Source organism: Hippocampus bargibanti, linkage group LG04, assembly GCF_051943395.1.
Source record: "Hippocampus bargibanti isolate YZ-2025 linkage group LG04, ASM5194339v1, whole genome shotgun sequence".
NCBI lineage: Eukaryota > Metazoa > Chordata > Actinopteri > Syngnathiformes > Syngnathidae > Hippocampus > Hippocampus bargibanti.
This window is the reverse complement of record NC_142737.1, coordinates 26,051,096-26,067,472: the sequence shown is the minus strand read 5'-3', so window position 1 is coordinate 26,067,472 and position 16,377 is coordinate 26,051,096. Positions and strand designations below refer to the sequence as shown.

The 16,377-nt window shown below is 42.1% G+C and overlaps 1 protein-coding gene across 2 annotated transcripts; it reads left to right on the top strand.

The window, feature by feature from the left end:
- The first annotated feature begins 1,314 nt into the window (after positions 1–1,314).
- pptc7a (protein phosphatase targeting COQ7 a) lies at positions 1,315–16,227 on the top strand. 2 transcript variants are annotated; one of them, XM_088994901.1, is made up of 6 exons: positions 1,318–1,969; positions 5,782–5,961; positions 9,521–9,719; positions 13,418–13,541; positions 13,604–13,733; positions 13,913–16,227. In XM_088994901.1, the coding sequence occupies exons 1-6, from the start codon at positions 1,768–1,770 to the stop codon at positions 13,969–13,971; spliced, it is 894 nt and encodes a 297-aa protein (XP_088851027.1). In that variant the 5' UTR covers positions 1,318–1,767; the 3' UTR covers positions 13,972–16,227. The 2 variants fall into 2 exon arrangements, with proteins under 2 accessions (XP_088851026.1, XP_088851027.1); XM_088994900.1 differs by having other exon boundaries at positions 1,315–1,969; positions 13,418–13,733.
- The last annotated feature ends 150 nt before the right edge of the window (positions 16,228–16,377 follow it).

Sequence of the window (16,377 nt, the reverse complement as noted above, 5' to 3'; positions counted from 1 at the left end):
GTAATTTATGTATGCAGTAATTCGGATTGTATCGGCTCTGAATTCTCTTTATCGTCATAAAGTTCCCAGCTGTCTTCAGGATGTAGGTCGGGGAAACCCTGAACTGGTTGCTAACCATACAATTTCAGGGCACACAGAGACAAACAACAATCCCCATTCACACTCACATCTACCATACATACAATTTTGAGCATTGAATTGGCCTGCGTGTTTTTGAATGCGGAAGGAAACAGGAGGACCCAGAGAAAACCCACGAATGCTGTGACTGGAATCGAACCTGTACCTTTGCACTGTGTTCAACGCACTCAACACTTGTGAAATTATAAAGGTACGACAGATGTTTAGGATAAAGCATCTTAAAGGACTTTGAAGTTCTGTTTGTGATGTAATGTAAGGAAAGAGATGCCCATTTCACGGTAAGAACAGAGCATCGTGCCAATGACCATTTTGTGTTTGGGAGCCTTTTACTGAGCGAGTTGCTTGTTCTGTAGCCACAAAGGGACATAAGTCGTCTTGTGCCGGTCCCAAGCCTGGATAAATACAGAGGGTTGTGTCAGGAAGGGCATCCGACATAAAAGCTTGGCCAAAACAAACATGTAGATCAAACCTCTAAAGATGGAGGACACTGATTTGCTGTAGCGACCCTTGTAGGGAAAAGCCGAAAGGAAAAGAATACTAAGATGTTTAGGCATGAAGCACAGTATAGTAGCAATACTTCCACAGTATAATACAGAAGCAGTGCAATCAATACACACCTTGTAAGGAGAGAATGGACTGTTGGGAATAAATCTTCTTTTCCTTTCGGCTTTTCCCTTCAAGGGGTCGCCACAGCAAATCAGTGTCCTCCGTTTTTAGAGGTTTGATCCGCATGTTTGTTTTGTCCAAGCATTTCATCCAAAGAATGTAATGAATGACTGCTTGACTGTCAGTGTAAAGCAACCGTTAAATTATTTTGAAATTAAAAAAAAACACGAGAAGTTAAGGCTAAATATTTGTTTCGAATCTTATAAAGCAAGTGCGGAAGAATGAAGGACTCTGTGTCTTTGTGTTTTCATATTATTTGTTATTTAATTTTTTTGTTTTGTTTTTTACTTTACTTCCGGGTTGAGTGAACCCTGGCGAGTGTGGCTGCCGCTGCTCACCCACAGAAAAACCTATCCTGTGACTGTAAAGTGACCTTGAGAGTTTTGAAAGGCGCTTATAAATGAAATGTATTATGATTCTATCATTATAAATGTTTTGACATCCACGCGCTGTCTCGATTGGGTCACGTGACGGTCACGTTTAAGTCAGCCGGTGAAGGGTGACTTTTCCTCATCGAATGTCGGGCACCTTTCCACCTTCCCAGACTGCAGCATAATCTTAAAAAGGACTGCCGTAGTAATGACTCCTTATATGGCATGTGATGTTACGTAAGTACAATGACGTCAAAAAAGTCACAAGACCGAGCGAGCTGAGCTGTGTGCGCGAGGACACAAAGTATCTGCTTTCACTGTGTACGGTCTTTAAAGCTAGCAAGTAGGCATTCAGAGCAGCATGGCCGCCGCGGGCAACGACGGGCAGCACTCGCCGGACCCAAAGGACAGCGCGTTCCTGTGATTCCCTTCGTCTGGTCGTCGCGGGACGGGAAGAGAGCGCGGTCACAGCGAGCTCCTCATCTGCTGTACCCTGCGTATCAGAAGGCACCATTAGTGAGCTCACGTCGAAGCTAAGCTAGCGCGACCGCTAGCTTGGCCGCCTCCCGAGGTGGCAGCTGCTTCGTTGGGGATGTTGTCCGTGCTGTCGTACGGGAGACTGGTTGCCCGAGCTGTCATCGGCGGACTCTCGCAAACGGACGGCCGCGATTACAGCCTGGTGACGGCGAGCTGCGGCTTTGGCAAGGATTTCCGTAAACGCATCCTCAAGAAAGGAATGTGCTATGGGGACGACGCGTGCTTCATCGCCCGACACAAATCTGCCGATGTTTTGGGTGAGTTAATGGTTGCATTGTCTTTCTTTCTTCCTTTCTCGTCGTGCCTTGCTACTGTACGATTGCATTATAGCAGTGCAATCTCACGAGTGCCGTTTTGTCAAAATCCACATGAAAAGCAAGACCACTCACTGAAGGAGCATTTGTCACCTGCTAAATTGTATCAGAGCAGATTGGTCTAGTGAACTGGTCTATTTGAAATCGAAATTGCTCTATTGAGCCAAGGCTTTACAAAAAAAGTAATACAAAAATAAATAAATACAATATGGGGTTGTAGTGGAGGAACATTGAATTGGTTTGTCTATCACTATGCACAGCTAGGTTGTGGATCTAGAGAACATGCATGCACAGTGAAGCTGGATGTATCTTCTTTTTCTATACTGCACTAAAAATGAGGCGTCAACTGATGTGAGATCAGGTCAAAGTGGGAATGCTTTGAAATTCAGGTGAAAAGCCTTACTTTTTTCTGCCACATTCCGATTTTCGATATAACCTTTTAGAAATGCCAAGATATATATATATATATATATATATATATATATATATATATATATATATATATATATATATATATATATATTTTATTTTATATATACTTCTTTCCTTTGCTTTTAAATACCTTATTTTTTGTCTATGTAAATGTCTTTTGTCTATGTATACATATCTACTTTTTCAGTGCTGTAATTTACATGAGAAACCTTTGGTTTCTTTCCTTTGTCATTCCATGTCTTAATCTGTTACATTTGCAGTTGCTTTCAAGTCTTGTGCCTTTGTATGTGTGAAGCACATTCAGTTGCCTTGTGTATGACATGCTATTTCCATAGATTTTTATTGCATACTAAATAATTTTCAACCCATTGAAGTGAAATTGGGTTTTTAAAGCAGTGCACTGGTTGGGAATCAATGCTTTAAAATACAGGTGTATTTTAAAGCAAATCTGCCCCCCCCCCACATTATTTCATGGCATGCTTGATTTACTTTTGCAAAGTGCCATGATGCCTTCTAAAGTCCAAACAAAAATTCCAAATTGTCCCATGGAAACCATGATAACAATCATTATTTTTTTACTTCAAATTTGAAAATTGGTTCTTCCTTAATTTGTTGTGCGTTCTATATTTAATATGTGGGGGGAATTAAACAATGGCTTCCCCAAATTTCTAATGGCTCCCGAGACGAAACCTTAACTTCACGTGACCTCACACAAAAAATGAGTTTGACACCCTTGCTTTAGATTAAATCCAAACCTTATTCAGTCTTCTGTTTTCAGCATAATTTATTTAAAGGTCAGGTATAAAGTAAACCTGACTAGCCCTCTTTGGAGTAATACAACAATTTCAAGCATACTTCCGTAAACCACCCAGGTTCATAATTCTCATAGCATACCCACAGCAATGCGCTTAACAATGAAAATGCTTTTGTTTGGCAATCTCCGGCAAGTAGCATCATGTCCAGGGAAAGTAGTTGCCAGTCAGCCATCGTAACGCATTGTTTGTTGTCCTGTTAACTGCTCTTTGCCATTGTTATTGAAGTATTTGGCATAAAAGCCTGGTGCTCTGTGGTGATGCAGTGTACACATGTAGGCAAACAGTTGTTGAGTAGCCAGAATAGGGCAGGTAAATGAACCAGGAAAATGGAACGATATGGCTTTGACATTTTCAGCTGATAAAAAATGAATTTCACCCATGTGTTGACGTGCATCGTTTGTTACATATATTTTGAAGTTCTCTGTTTTCTCGACCACATTTGAAAATAAAATGTAGCTGTCCGGACTATAACTGTTGTTCATTCAGACATTCAATTATAGTATAGTATTATATGCGTACATGGATGGAAGCTTGTACAAGAATATTGAAACGTTCAGCTAAAGAGTGCAGGTAACACCTCGGAGTCATCTCCAGACAGCTTGATGGCGGTTGGAGGCCAAGATGGTGCAGGTTGGGTGTTTGCCAACTAACTACCCAGCATGGTGAAAAGAAATAGTTACAAAACCCACGGAAAGCAGCCAGGTTTAACTGAGCAGACCCTCGGACGTTTTTAATGCAGTATTTAATGTATTGTGTTTAACTACTTATGACACCAAAATATTTAGTTTGTAATTTTTTCAAATGACTTCACTGTTGACTTTGAATGTTATTCAGCAGCAGTACGTCTTTGTGTGCCCTGCGATTGGCTGGCAACCAATTCAGGGTGTCCCCCGCCTCGTGCCCGAAGACAGCTGAGATAGGCTCCAGCTACCCCCGCGACCCTAATGAGGAATAAGCGGTACGGAAAATGAGATGAGATGAGTCCCCAACAGTAGTTAACGACATAAGGTGGTCAACATTGAAGAAGTCAAGCACGACTCTTCCCACACTGTACAAATACTGTACTTTATGTAATGCATAAAAAATCTAGCTGAATCCCATGTGAACCGTTACAACATGATGACTGAGATGTGGAAAAAAAGTTCCTCTCGGGGAGAAAGTTCCATCAGAACCCCAGAAGTTGGGTCCTTCCTCTGTCAGTTGGGTTGAGGGACAGCAGTTTATGGTGAGCGTAAACCGGAAGGAGGTTTTGGGCAGCCATGGGAGGGGTGTGACAACAATTGGCCACAGCAAACGCTGTATTATTAACTGTCAACAATCCTGCGTAAAAACTCTTCAACTCTGACAGCTATGATGTGTTCATTTTCCTGTCATTTATCACACCACATTGTGTGGACTCTCACTCCACTTAAATGGAAACTCCTCAGATGAACAAAAATCCACGTTTATATGTTAAAGAGCTTAGCTGTACATGTCAAACCTGCACCCTGGCTTTTGCAGTTGTCAGGCTGACTGTGTCGATGAAGCTCGTATTACACCATACAGTGACAGTTGTAGTTGAAATCCTCATGGAAAATAATGAGAAACCAGTGCTCTGGTTAGATTAAAACATTTCAATCACCAACGTTATTGTGTAGAAACAGCCTCCATTAGACGTAGTTGCACCATAAACGCACACAGATGCAGTTGATAAATTTGGAGAGTTGAACTTAAACCCGCACATGGTTTGTATAAAAAAAAGAGCCATGTGCTTGGTCAAAGGATTATCCCTCATTGACACTGAGCGTGTCTACAACCTGACGGATATAAATGGATAACCGCAGTCGTGAACCTTGGGTTTAATCTGCAAGCTGTCTCCGGCCTATAAATCTGTCTTGTTGCTTAAACAATCAGTTGTTCACCCAACGAGGAAGGTTAAGAGCCAGGAGAGCCTCACAGGAATTTTTTTTGGGAAGTTTGTTGTAAAGCAGGCCACTGTCTATTTCTGCCAAAGGCTGTGCGGACACTGGCGACCTCCATGTATGGTCAGGATGGTCAATTTTGGGAGTAACAAGTCTCCCTCTTCCTTCTAGGAAAATCTTTTAGTCCTAATATGCCACAGCAGATTCTCTAAAGTACAACATAGTCTGCTTCGCTTTTTTTTGGTTGGGGAAAGCAGTCATTATGAATAATAGAAATGTAATTGTTAAAACTCCTATTGACATCACATACAATAGTGTACATATGTCTTTGTAGCAGTTTCACAACAGCCGTAACTTTACTGAACAGTTAAAAAAAAGAGATTCCAACGGAACACATTTGTCCTACAAGCGTAACAGAAAATGGAACTTCTGGTTCAATGCTGATTTTACTCTTTTTTTTGACAAAGCCCAACAGGAAACTAGATGCTCACCAAGGCCAAGTCACGCCAGATTTTCTCAAGTCATGAGAGATGCGATTTTGCATGGAGCCTTTTGTGATGGTGTTGTCCCCCTCTGTGTGCGTGCGCGCATGTGCGTGTGACTGTAGGCGTGGCAGATGGAGTAGGAGGCTGGCGAGACTATGGCGTGGACCCATCGCAATTTTCCAGCACTCTGATGAAGACGTGTGAGCGCCTGGTGAAGGAGGGACGCTTTGTTCCCAGCAACCCTGTCGGAATCCTCACCACCAGCTATTATGAACTGCTGCAAAACAAAGTGCCTCTGCTCGGTGAGTGGCATTGCACACATTGAAGAACAGCTCAGTATCTCCTGAAGCAACAACGGCACTGTTGTTTCAATAATAATCACATTATTCGGTCTAACACGCACATGTTCTCTGTATCTCCATGATATATTCTCTGCTGGACTCCACACACAGTGTGTTCTCTTCTGTGTAAGGTCAAGGGGGAATGTATACAATACATCATATCATGCATACACCCAACACAGACATTGCTCGCATCACAATAGAAGGTTAGTTTTGAAAATAAGAGTCAAACTAATGATTGAAATAAAACCTGTCTGAATGGCATAATAGGGGGACATATAAAAAGGTGCTGATCAGTACCAAAATATTGATATTTTCCCCAGCCAGTAAGCTAACATGTCAGAAAAGTAAGTTTAGAGCTGCTTGACACAAGTGTGTATGCACCGTCCGGAAATGTAACACGGTGTCAGTTGCACAAGAGTAACATTTATAATTATGCTTACAATGTAGCTGATCTTGTGCACATTCACTTGAGTGAGATGTGGGGAACCTTTTATCACTTTCAAAACGGCAACCCCCACCCACTCCATCACACCTTAAAGTTGCCTCAAATTCTTTGTGCATTTTGACTGACTATATATTCCATGCTTTCAAGCATATCAAATGTCGAGACCAGAGAATGAAATGACCAGCCCAATATTATTTTCCACAGTTGCTTCCCACTTAGCTTCCTGACAAAGATCTGTGCGAAAACATGTAATATGAGATGCAGAGAAGCAGTACTTTTCCACCTCGTGATCATGCGCGCAATTGTGCTCTTCCATCGCAGCTAATTCGATGTTCTTTTGAGCCGTCGCGAGCCTTCTATTGCCATTGGGCAGGCGGGGCTAAGTACTGTAATGCAGACTGAGTCATCAGCGGGGCATTTCCGAACACATTTTGCTGTGTTCATAAATGACTCACCAGAAGGGTGTGGCTGGCTGGCATCTTGTCTCAACCACAGATTTGTGTTTTGTTGAACTTCCAGAATGTTGATGAGAATGTGCAATACATTCTCATCCGATGCTGATTCGTCTTTGTAATATCATTCTAGCGGAGGAACTGGACAGGGACACATAATGTGTTTCTATCACAATGTTTGAAGGACCATCATAATGCAGTTTTAAGCTTTTGAGAGTGGTTGGTCTCTGTTAATTATGTTGGCTTGCGCCATGGCTTGATACGTGTAGTTCAGAGATGCCCATTCTTTTTTAACCCAAGAACTACTTTTCAAGCTAACCAACATTTGGCCATTGACCGTGATCGCGCGTACATCCAGATGCGCGGGACATGATCAGCAACAGCCATGGCAGCCCCTGACATGAACGGAACAGAAAAATTAAATGGAAACCAGAGCTTGTGGGTTTGTGAAAAGGAAATTACCACCTACCTTTGTGAGAGGCCTGACATGAAGGCATGGGACACTTTCATAACTCATAGCTATCATCGCTCACATGTACCAGAGCAATTCAAAGCTAGCCAGGGGTCCCATGTGGTATTTCCGCTCATTTCTGACATGTGAGTTGTCATGAGCTCACACATTATAATTTTGCTCATTTCTGACAGCATGTGAGTTCTGTCATGAAGGCCATGTTGTCCTGCTATTCTCAATCCAATGTGATTTTTTTTTCTTACTTTGTTACTTCCGGATTGAGTGAACGCAGGCGCGTGTGGCTGCCGCTGCTCACCCGCAGAAAAATGATCCTGTGACTGTAAAGTGTTCTTGAGAGTTTTGAAAGGCGCTGATAAATGAAATGTATTATTATTATATATTCTATTTTGACATATGTACATGGTGTGATTTTTTTTTTTTTTTTTTTTTTTTTTTTAGCCCCTACCCACATCGTTTAACACGGGTTGGCAACCCAAAATGTTGAAAGAGCCATGTTGGACCAAAACAAAAAATGTGCCTGGAGCTGCAACAAATTAAAGGCCTCAGAAAGAAGGCAACTATATTGGCCTATCAAAATGACTAAGGTAGCTACAAATACACAATGAGCCTTCCAGAGTAAGCCGTTTTTTCCCTCTGCAGTCCATCCTGTAGAGCAGGAGCGCCCAATCCTTTTTGACCATAGCTCTGTTTTTTTTTTTAGAGAAGATTGGACTTGTAACCCTCCTTGATTACCTAAGAAGGAAATTTGTTCCAGCTGGAAGCAGATGTTCCAACTCCGAATCATATGAGCTCACACAAGTTCATGGCTTGAGGTTCTTAAGCCAGGGGTGCTCATCATTTTTGACCAAAGATCAACTTTTCAATCAACCAACCTCCCGCAATTGATCAATTTTCACGCACGCACGCACAACATAAGCAGCAGTTTGGCGCGAAGGCATGCAATGCACTCTTACTCCCTGTTGAGTATCGTTGGTCACACGTAACGTTTTAAAGTGCTTTTCCCTCTACACGAAACAAAGTAAATGAGAATAATGATAACCATAAAGGAAATATCGCAACAGCTCTGATCACAAGCTGTAATTGCAAGCTGCTGAGCTCTCATAACTTCTGGTGACGCAGGTCATTCCCCACCGGAGGTTAAAAATGTACCTGCTTGATTTGATTTTTTTTGTAATACAGTAGTTGAAAGTGCGAGTGATGGGTTGAAGGTGGCGCGAATGGCTGCCGCTGCTCACCCGCGCAAAAAAATTATGTGCCTGTAAAGTGTCCTTGAGTTTTGAAAGGCGCTTTTAAATGAAATGTATTATTATTATTAATAATACTTTTTAATGACTTTAGAGTTGCTTGTTCTGTAGCCACAAGGGGACACAAGCAAGTCTCTTATTGTGCCGGTCCCAAGCCCGGATAAATACAGAGGGTTGTGTCAGGAAGGGCATCCGACGTAAAAGCTTGGCCAAAACAATCATGCCAATCAAACCTCTGAAGATGGAGGACACTGATTCACTGTGGCGACCCTTTGAAGGGAAAAGCCGAAAGGAAAAGAAGAATGACTCTACCACAGACACCTTTTTCCTCCTATACACCAATGGCACCGACTTGTAATAATAATAATAATAATAATACATTTCATTTGTAAGCGCCTTTCAAAACTCTCAAGGTCACTTTACAGTCACTGGATCAGTTTTCCTGTGGGTGAGCAGCGGCAGCCACACGCGCCAGCGTTCACTCAACCAGGAAGTAACTCAAATAGATAGAAAGCTAACTAGCTCGCTGATAGTTAGCCAATTGGCGATTTGCCAGTCGTTCACAAGCGACGTAATGTGCATTGGCTGCGAATCAGAAAATGAAAATAAATGGTTTAGTTGCATGGTATTACAAGTACAGTACAAGGATCAACCATCATAATGTTGCCTCAAAGAAAGATTTGGATTCATCCTCTTCAGATAGGTTAGACATGAGAAATGCTCACTTTAGCAAAGAACCAGATCATGTCGGATCTTGGAATCGCTCTGAACCAGTGTTTTCTCGCACAATAAATTACATACTGATTTATATTGCGCTTTCATAACAGCTGAAGCAGGAAACAAGGATCAACCAAAATAATAAACACAATACATAACATTCTTGCCTGTCTGTCTGTCTTTGCAGGCAGTAGCACAGCGTGCATTGTGGTGTTGGACCGCCAGAGTCACCGGCTGCACACAGCCAACTTGGGGGACTCGGGCTTCCTGGTAGTTCGCGGAGGGGAGGTCGTCCACCGCTCCGATGAGCAACAACATTACTTCAACACGCCTTTTCAACTGTCCATCGCTCCTCCTGAGGCTGAGGGGGCCGTCCTCAGTGACAGGTAATGAGGTGCCCTCTGGACAACTCACTATATATACCTTCCGCCGACTGAGCTCTTGTCCAGCTCAGTCAGTGCCAATTATGTCCATAACCATCGCAACCTAATCCACATAGCGGTGTCCGTTTGGGTCGTCATCACCGATGATCAGGGGGGAATGGCAAGAACAAACAGAAGAAACAGCAATGCAAAGAGGCAACACAGAGTTGAACAAAATGCAAGAGTATACAAGTAGTATACAAATGAGTCTTAAAGGACAACCGACATCACTTTTTTGTTTCCTAACTGATATCAGATAACGTTTTATAGCATCTAAAATATCAAAAAAACGCAGTATGATATTTTTAGTCAAATGCAAAACACCAATAAAAATGACTTAGTGTCCAAAATCTGCAACAAAAAAAAAGAACCCGGAAGTGGCCAGTTTCAGAAGGTCCCGCCCCCTTCTTCACCCCAAGACGTCTTGCCTTGCTGGAGAATCAAAACAATGGCTTCTGATTCGGAGAATATGCTCTCTTGTTACTCACCCAGTTGTGAATATGATTCAAATAGGTCTGAAGAGGAAAGCATACATGTTTAAGGAACGTGTAAGGAATTAATCAGCCCGTTTCCACAGGCTGATTAATTCCTTACACGAGCTTTGTCGCCCTCTTCTGCCTCTTTTTGGTGCAACATGAAGTTTTCAGACCTAACAAGTAAAGCAAAATGCATTGACGTGATGGAAGGACTGCTACAATGTGTCCTTTTTTTGGTCAGTGACGTCACTGAAGGAACGCCACGTACGGACTCGTCACCAACTCAAAAACAAGGCTTCCGGAATATTCAGCGCGAGTCTTAAAACGTAAAATGTAGCTATATGCGCTGGAATCTTTGTAAAATACGATCAGTAGAAGTCATTTGCTATATTTTACGTTTTAAGACTCGCGCTGAATATTCCGGAAGTCTTGTTTTTTAGTTGGTAACGATACCTACTGTGATATCACAGTAGGTATCGTCACTGACCGAGAAAGCCACACAAAATGCATTTTGGGTACTTTGTTTGGTCTGAAAACTTTGTGTTGATCCGTGCTGATGGTGAAATTAGAAGGAAAACACATAAATAATGCGATGGTGAATCATTGTGTGTTGCACCAAGACTACTATTTGATACTCACTGACACAAATTCCCAGCTGACAAATCAGCCCATTTCCAACGGAGCTTGGGCGCCATCTTGTGCATTTTCTGGGATGCTACATTGCAGTCCAGACGCCTCAAAGTGACACGGAAGGACTTCTTTAATCGATTGCAAGCATTATGCTTTCCTCTTCAGAACTATATGAATCATATTCATAACTGGATGAGTTGCAAGAAAGCATCTTCTCCGAATCTGAAGCCATTGTTTTGTTTGAGTCTTGGCGTGATGTCACGAACAAGGGGACGGGACCTTCTGAAACTGAAACTTTTTGAGGTCATTTTGAAGTAGTTTTGGGACACTTTAAGTCATTTTTATTGGTGTCTTTCATTTGACTAAAAATATTTTTATATGCTCTAAAACGTTTTTCTGATGTCAGTTAGGAAACAAAAAAAATGGTGTCGGTTGTCCTTTAAATTGCGTTTTAAGCATTTCAGATGAGGTTGCTGCTCTAATTTGCATGGGGAGGAGGGGGGGGGGCAATGCAGAGCACTGGAACTTGTTGACTTCTTTTTGACTCTCTGAATCGCTCAACAACCAATGTTGTGAAGGAAAGTTTGGGGTGGAGCATACAGTATAACTCAGCCAACGAGAAAGATAGGTGCTAAATCGTTTTGTAAGTCAGTCGCAAAACCTTGAAATCGCATCGCAAATGGACCGGAAGTAGGTGCAAAACTTCACACAGGAAAGCTGGAGACTGGATCTGAAACTTGGATCTCTGCACTGTGAGATGGACATGTCAACCAATCCAGCACTTTTTAGTTATACACCTGGCAATTACTCAATACAAATTAACTAACCCGCTCTAAAAGCTAATAAAAAAAACAACGATAAAATATCAAACTGAATGAGGAAAAAAAACTTTTGATGTTTATCGGGCAGTACAGCACAAATGCATTTTTGCCATAGTTTGGGTTTCATATGACCAATGTATGATTTTCAAACGGTCACTTCAGGTCATGCGTAGGACCATCCACAAATGTCTTTGCGGCTACTTTACCAACACTCTGAGTTGGGCCGTGCCGAGTTTAAGCAGCTGAAATGTGCACTGGAGTTCAGACCTAAACAATGAAATCCACATTCCACCTTGGTTGCTCCGTGACCGGCTCTTAGCAAAACAAGTTTGTTCCGTACGCAAGGTTTTGTCAACGTACTCTTGTGAGCGTGCCAAAACGGATGATCAGGGTCCGCGTACTGTAGTATCTCGTCGGCTCGGCGCACCAAGACAGCAGCGGCAGCGCTGCACTGTATATGCTACAACGGGCTTTGAACGCTCGCCCCGCTTTTCCAACTCGCCGGGTCAAAGTCTGTGCGGCTGCAGGCTCAACGGCCACATCCCCACATTCAGTCCCGTTGTGAAACATGATTGATTGGTTGGAGATAAAATTGACAACTTATTTTGTTTTGGATTCACTCATTCATTTAAGATGTCAAAATGGTCCTGTTATAGTAAAATATAATGACACAAGTTAGCTTTTCAGTCAGTCTTGTGAAGTCAAAAGGCTTTGTAAGACTCGAGAATGTGATTTGCAATGTAGCCTCTTGTTGCTACCTCCTTTGGAGGCTTCAATTAACACGGGCTCACTATTTTACAGAAGAGTTTCTGTCATGCGTACATGCAAAATTCCGAGTTACAGAATCGTATTTTCCGGACTATAAGGTGCACCCCTAATGAATGGTGTATTTTCAAACCTTTTGGACTGGATTTGCCTTCATTAGTCGCACAGTGGAAACATTTACATTGCACAGCAACAAAGTTACGAAAGGAATGAAAAAAGTCGAAAAACAAAATACATGAGCTGCTGGAAAGGCATAAAACGAAATAACAAATATGACATACACAGAGAGACATTCGTTCTTCGGCACTTTCTGTACCCTCTTTGTGACATGCATTTCTAGATGAAAGAGGGGAGGATCAAAGCGTCCTTTTCACCAGTGGATCAGGGACATCATGGTGGAATGTGCACGTCGACTACAAGCTAAAAATGTTGAAAGCAAACACGAAGCTGTAGCATCCATTGACGAAAAGAAATTGTCTCACATCTCCTGTCCCACGTAAATCCACTTTTCCATGTACTGTATAAAGTGCACCGGACTGTAAGGCACTCCTTCAATAAATGACATGTTTCCATATATATGGCACAGCGCATTATAAAGTGCTACAGTAGAGCCTGGTGTTATGTTTTATATGGACCATGCACTACTTCTACGGGGGAGGGCGGTGCTGACAGTAGTTGCGAGACTTGTTGTGGCTCAATATTATTTCACTTCTGAGGCTCACCGGCGTATAAGGCACGCGGTCATCTTTAAAAAAAAATAAAAATAACGCTTTTGGTTGCGCCTTATAGTCCGCAAAATACGGTACATGAAATAAAAAGAAATAATAATTTGGCAGTTCAGGGGAAACATGGTCACCACTGTGTGTTATAAAGAAAAGAGTAACCAATGTACGTACACTGGAAATGACCGATCAATGAGCAATGAGCGCAGTTTTCCCTATTGGACTCAGTCGTGCGTAAACATCCGCAGCCCGGACGCAGCCGACAGCTCTTCCTTTGACGTCCAGCTGGGTGACATCATCCTCACTGCCACCGATGGCCTGTTTGACAACATGCCTGACTACATGATCCTGCAGGAGCTGAAAAAACTCAAGGTGAGAAGCCGCAATGGGCCGCATAGTCCGCATTTCTATTTCTTGTTTTCCTTTGTGTTCAGAGCGCCAACTATGAGAGCATTCAGCAGACTGCCCGCAGTATTGCGGAGCAGGCCCATGACCTGGCCTACGACCCCAATTACATGTCACCTTTTGCACAGTTTGCCTGCGACAACGGACTCAACGTTCGAGGTGTGTCCAAAATAACACATAATAATCACATACCTGTGGATTAACCCACAATTGAACATTGAAATTCATTTGGTCATTTCGATTTTTACATTTAGAAAAATAGCTATATATATAATAAATACGCATTACTGTACATGGTTCTGCAACTAATGGAAGTTATATTTGCTGTGCTTACCTAGGAGGGAAACCGGATGACATCACAGTGCTGTTGTCCATCGTGTCCGAATACACTGACTAGGTTCAACACTCGATCGACTCTGACGGGATGGACTGCTTTGTCTCCTGCTGGACAGGATGAAGGACTCAGGATGGCAGATTTTTTGTTCCTTCCCTCTCAGCATGCTGCAGCTGTTCTTTACCCCTAACCTTACCTGACCAGGTGGATGTAGAAACTGCAGCAAGCCCTTAAAAAATACAATACAAACTGCAATGCTCCCTGGGTAATTTTTGTGCCAGCGATGGAAATCACACTATGAAGCGTCTTTGAGTGTTTTGGGGGTTTGAAAATGTTCACGGTCGGGTTCTCGGCTGCCAGAAGGGGAAGTACGCGCTTCACCCTTTGTGTGGAGAAATGGTACGGCCTTCTTCGGTTGGTTAAATGAATGCGTGGTTCTTAGCAAATTTTGTTATACAGATGCAGAGGGCAGATGTTTTATAGTTTATCATCCTTGTATCTTTGCAAAAAAACTCCTTGCCGGGGCAGGTTGAAACAATTACATTTTATTTTGGATGAAGAAGCGGCTGCCTTTCAAATAGGTAACATTTAATACAGCGAGGCTCTGACATCATCACTTTCTATTCTATGGCACGTGGTCTCCCTTTAATCCCACTGTTGCTGTGATCGTGCCGTTCGATTGTGCGTATGCGGAGAAATTGTCAAATTGTATGAAGAGGATGTGAATGGTGAAGGCCACACAATGCCGTGGAGCCTTTAAACGCACAAAGCTGAAGACTCATGGGAAAAAGCAAGTGTCATGTTATATTTTTAAAACTTTATTTAGCCAGAGTTCACTTAAAGGACAACCGACGTCTCCGAACAAGTTGTGTCCATAATTTGTAAAATGGCTTCATATGACTTCTACTGAGCGTATTTTACAAAGATTCCACCGCATATAGCTATATTTTATGTTTTAAGACTCGCGCTGAATATTCAGGAAGTCTTGTTTTTGAGTTGGTGACGAGTCCGTATGTGACGTCACTGAAGGAACGCCCCTGACAAAAAAAAGACACATTGTAGCAGTCCTTCCATCACGACAATGTATTTTGCTGTACTTGTTTGGTCTGAAAACCTCGCGTTGCACCAAAAAGCCACCAGAAGAGGGCGACCAAGCTCCATGGAAGGAATTTATCAGCCTGTGAAAACGGGCTGATTAATTCCTCACAGGAGCTTGGATGCCATTTTCTGCCTCTTTTTGGGTGATACATTAACCCCCAATGTTTCCTCAAAATGGCACGGAATAAATTATTTAATCAATTTCAAACATTTATGATTTCCTCTTCAGAACTATTTGAATCATATTCATAACTGGATGTGTAACAAGAAAGCATATTCTCCGAAGCTGAAGCCATTGTTTTGATTCTCCAGCAATGCAAGACGTCTTGGCGTGACGTCACAAACTGGGGGCGGGACTTTCTGAAAATGCCCAATTTGCAGCTCAATTTTTTGCAGATTTTGGACACTAAGTAATTTTTATTGGTGTTTGCATTTGAATAAAAATATCATACTGCGTGTTTTGGGTATTTTAGATGCTATAAAACGTTTTTTTTCTGATGTCAGTTAGGAAACAAAAAACTGATGTCGGTTGTCCTTTATAACATCACAGTCTGCGTTTTCTATTTGTGCCCCGGGCACCAGAAGATGATTCTTTTTTCATGTCCTATATTTTAGAACATGAATTTGCTGCACCTTTTTTGTCAATTATTTCTATGTTGTGTGACAATGACGTGCCTTGTATCAGCTGTTGATACTGGCAAACATAATTGCTAAAAAATATTCCTTCCGTGCAAGTTTGTGAGCACAAAGCGTCAAAACTGCAAGCAGCCATGAGATTAAAATGTCCTCATTTTGCCCCACTGTCTTAAATAAATGACGTTTTACCAATACGATATGTACTTTCCAAAACTTAACTTTGTTCAAGTCGGCCACAAGCTATGAGGAAGAGTGATCAAGCCATCTGGATGAGATTACAAGATTGCACTCAAGGACTCTTTCGGAAGACAAAAGGGAGGCATAATAATGTAAAGCAGTGAATGCCACGTTGAAAAGCATTGTATTGTCTTGAGGGCAATTTTAAGTAGCCTTCATGTGACCAGGCAATTTTCCCGTCGGGCGGTACGGCTACACCGGACTGTGGAGCAATTGTTGCTTCCAGCCCAGAACTTTGTTTGTTCTCAAGACAAACGAGCGCATGTTTGTATATTTTGGGTGTACATGGTCAATGCAGATCTGCTGTACAATGTTGAAATAAAAATAATGGTATTTATTGACATTAAAGCATGACTGTGATGTGGTTCAGTTGTAGACACACAAAAACATACTCTCAAAAATGTCATTTTACTGTTAAATGCTTTGAATTTCATAAGCAATAAATAACCCAAATTTAATAAGGACATCCTCTTAAGTGAACAAGGTAGTTTGAAATCA

Coding starts and splice junctions, on each gene's coding strand:
- pptc7a (XM_088994900.1), top strand. CDS start 1,768: ATGTTGTCCGTGCTGTCGTACGGGAGACTGGTTGCCCGAGCTGTCATC. Junction 1,970..5,781: donor CAAATCTGCCGATGTTTTGG/GTGAGTTAATGG, acceptor GTGTGACTGTAG/GCGTGGCAGATGGAGTAGGA. Junction 13,734..13,912: donor CAACGGACTCAACGTTCGAG/GTGTGTCCAAAA, acceptor GTGCTTACCTAG/GAGGGAAACCGGATGACATC.